This window comes from Olea europaea, unplaced genomic scaffold, assembly GCF_002742605.1.
Source record: "Olea europaea var. sylvestris unplaced genomic scaffold, O_europaea_v1 scaffold5604, whole genome shotgun sequence".
In the NCBI taxonomy this organism is placed as follows: domain Eukaryota; kingdom Viridiplantae; phylum Streptophyta; class Magnoliopsida; order Lamiales; family Oleaceae; genus Olea; species Olea europaea.
This window is the reverse complement of record NW_019263939.1, coordinates 11,215-13,557: the sequence shown is the minus strand read 5'-3', so window position 1 is coordinate 13,557 and position 2,343 is coordinate 11,215. Positions and strand designations below refer to the sequence as shown.

The window sequence follows — 2,343 nt, the reverse complement described above, 5'->3', positions numbered from 1 at the left end:
GACAATTGGTAGAAAAGAAAATAACTCTCGAATAAGTATAATTGTTTATTTGTTTATCTAATTCTCACTATAATCGATAATCAATGAGAGTATAAGCAGTTCCAAATTTGACGCTGTGCAATTTTTCTCAATGATAGCTAGCTCATCAAATACTAGCGAATTTGGGGTCATGTTTAGGGGCTCGGGTGAGTCGAACCCAACTTCACGTTTCCTTTGAATAAATTTATATTAACCCAGCTTAGAAAATTAATCCAATTTAGATCCATCTCTAATCACATTTTATGGTAGTGGTTGGCAAATAACAAGACTAGCAAGTTAGATTAATAATATATAATGGCGTTACCAAATTGTAGTAAAGTTTAATTTTATCGATCAATCTAAAGAAAGAAAAGCTTAGAGACCAATATGAAATTTAGCTAAAAATTTAATGACCAAGTTAGTTCTGTGCCTACATAAATACTTTTCCCACACTTCACTCCGGTACTGTTTGAACTGAATTACAATTCAATTAGTAAACCTCAATTTTCTAAACGTAATAATTCTTCTGATCCTTTGCTTTACACTATGAATACCGAAAGAAAAACTGCAAGTATCCTCGGAGGCAAGACTGCCAAGGCTTGCGATAGCTGTTTACGACAAAGGGCTCGATGGTTTTGTGCGGCAGACGATGCTTATCTATGCCAAGGGTGCGATGCATCGGTTCATTCGGCTAACCGATTGGCGATTCGACACGAAAGGGTTCGACTTGAATCCTCATCCTGTAAGGGGAAAGGAAACGATGACTCGGGACCGGCTTGGTACCGGGGATTCACTCGTAAGGCTAGAACTCCGCGACAGGCCAAGTCGAGTCCAGCGCAACCTTCTCTTTTAGTACCGGAGATTAACAGTGAAGACACTTCTCTAGTGGAAAATGAGGACCAACTTCTTTATAGGGTTCCTGTTTTTGACCCTTTTGATGCTGAAGTTTTTACAGCATCAAATCGAACTGAGGATGAATTAGTCGATGTTTTGTTGGATGATGAAAAAGGATTCGATTTGGATATTAATCCAGAGTTTATTACATCTGATGCTGAGCTTGCAGAGTTTGCTGCTGATGTAGAGAGTTTACTGGGAACAGGAATTGAGGAGGATTCTCATGAGATTGAATTAGGGTTGGCAAGAATGGATTGTAAACAAGAAGATATAATTGATGTTCGTTTCGAAGAAAAACGGGTAAAGTTTGAGGACGATGACGATGAAATGAAAGCCGTTATTGCTTGTCATTTGGATCCGGCATTGGATATGGCTAGGAGAACATTCAACTGGAATTCTGATTATGCATCTCCATTATTACATGGAGAAGCAGATGAGGATAAAAAGGTTATCGGAACCGTGACGAAGATGATTGATTGTCAAAGTGAAGAAGAAGTTAGTAGGAAAATGTTTTTGAGGCTCGACCATGAAGCAGTTATCGCTGCTTGGGCTAGCCAAGGTTCTCCATGGACGAATGGTATTCGACCCGAGTTCTTCAACCTCAATGACTTCTTGGTAAGCTAGTTCTACTTAACCATCTCATCTAAAAGCTTAAATTGTATAATACTAGAAACACCACTTCGTCTGCCATCTTCTTGTACCCTAATTTTTGCATGCTTTCTTGTGAATGAATGCAATTGAATTATGCAAAATGATGGATATATGTAGATTTGAAAAAGGAAATTGGTTTAACTGAATTGATGGTTTTGATCAGATTGTGATTAACAACTTTCGATCAATGTAAATCTTTAGGATACCTTCCCATGGGGAGGCAGCCTTATTCCGTACGAAGGACTTAGGGGACGGTTGGGTGACAGTGATGCTGGAAGAAGAGCAATAGTATCGAGGTACCGGGAAAAGAGACGAAAAAGATTGTTCTCAAAGAAGATTCGATATGAAGTTAGGAAATTGAATGCAGATAAGAGACCTCGAATGAAAGGTCGATTTGTAAAACGAACAATTTTCCTACCTAATGCGTGATGAATAAAGGATGAATAACACATTACACAGCCAAGTTCCTAGCTTAGGAATTTGGATTTGTTCATGTATGGTGAATGATGTAATAATTTATTGAAGGAAACTGTATATTATATTTAAGATGACTTTCATCAGCATGTCTACCCACTTTTTTTTTTTTTTTTTTTTTTTTTTAATTAACCTTTCATCAATTAACACAGGCGGTCCTATTTCAGTGTAAATTATATGTTAATATGGCGTAGAATGATGAGTTTACAATCAAATTAAAATAAACAAAAAAAAGTAAGTAACTAAAAAAACAAAAATGAAAAAATGAAAGAATGATTATGTGTTTTAACACTCTTATCAATGTTA

The 2,343-nt window shown here is 36.7% G+C and overlaps 1 protein-coding gene across 1 annotated transcript; it reads left to right on the top strand.

The window, feature by feature from the left end:
- The first annotated feature begins 439 nt into the window (after positions 1-439).
- LOC111389094 (zinc finger protein CONSTANS-LIKE 6-like) lies at positions 440-2,126 on the top strand. The gene is made up of 2 exons (XM_023013946.1): positions 440-1,527; positions 1,765-2,126. Exons 1-2 carry the CDS (start codon positions 565-567, stop codon positions 1,990-1,992), a joined length of 1,191 nt encoding a protein of 396 aa, XP_022869714.1. The 5' UTR covers positions 440-564; the 3' UTR covers positions 1,993-2,126.
- Positions 2,127-2,343: the final 217 nt, after the last annotated feature.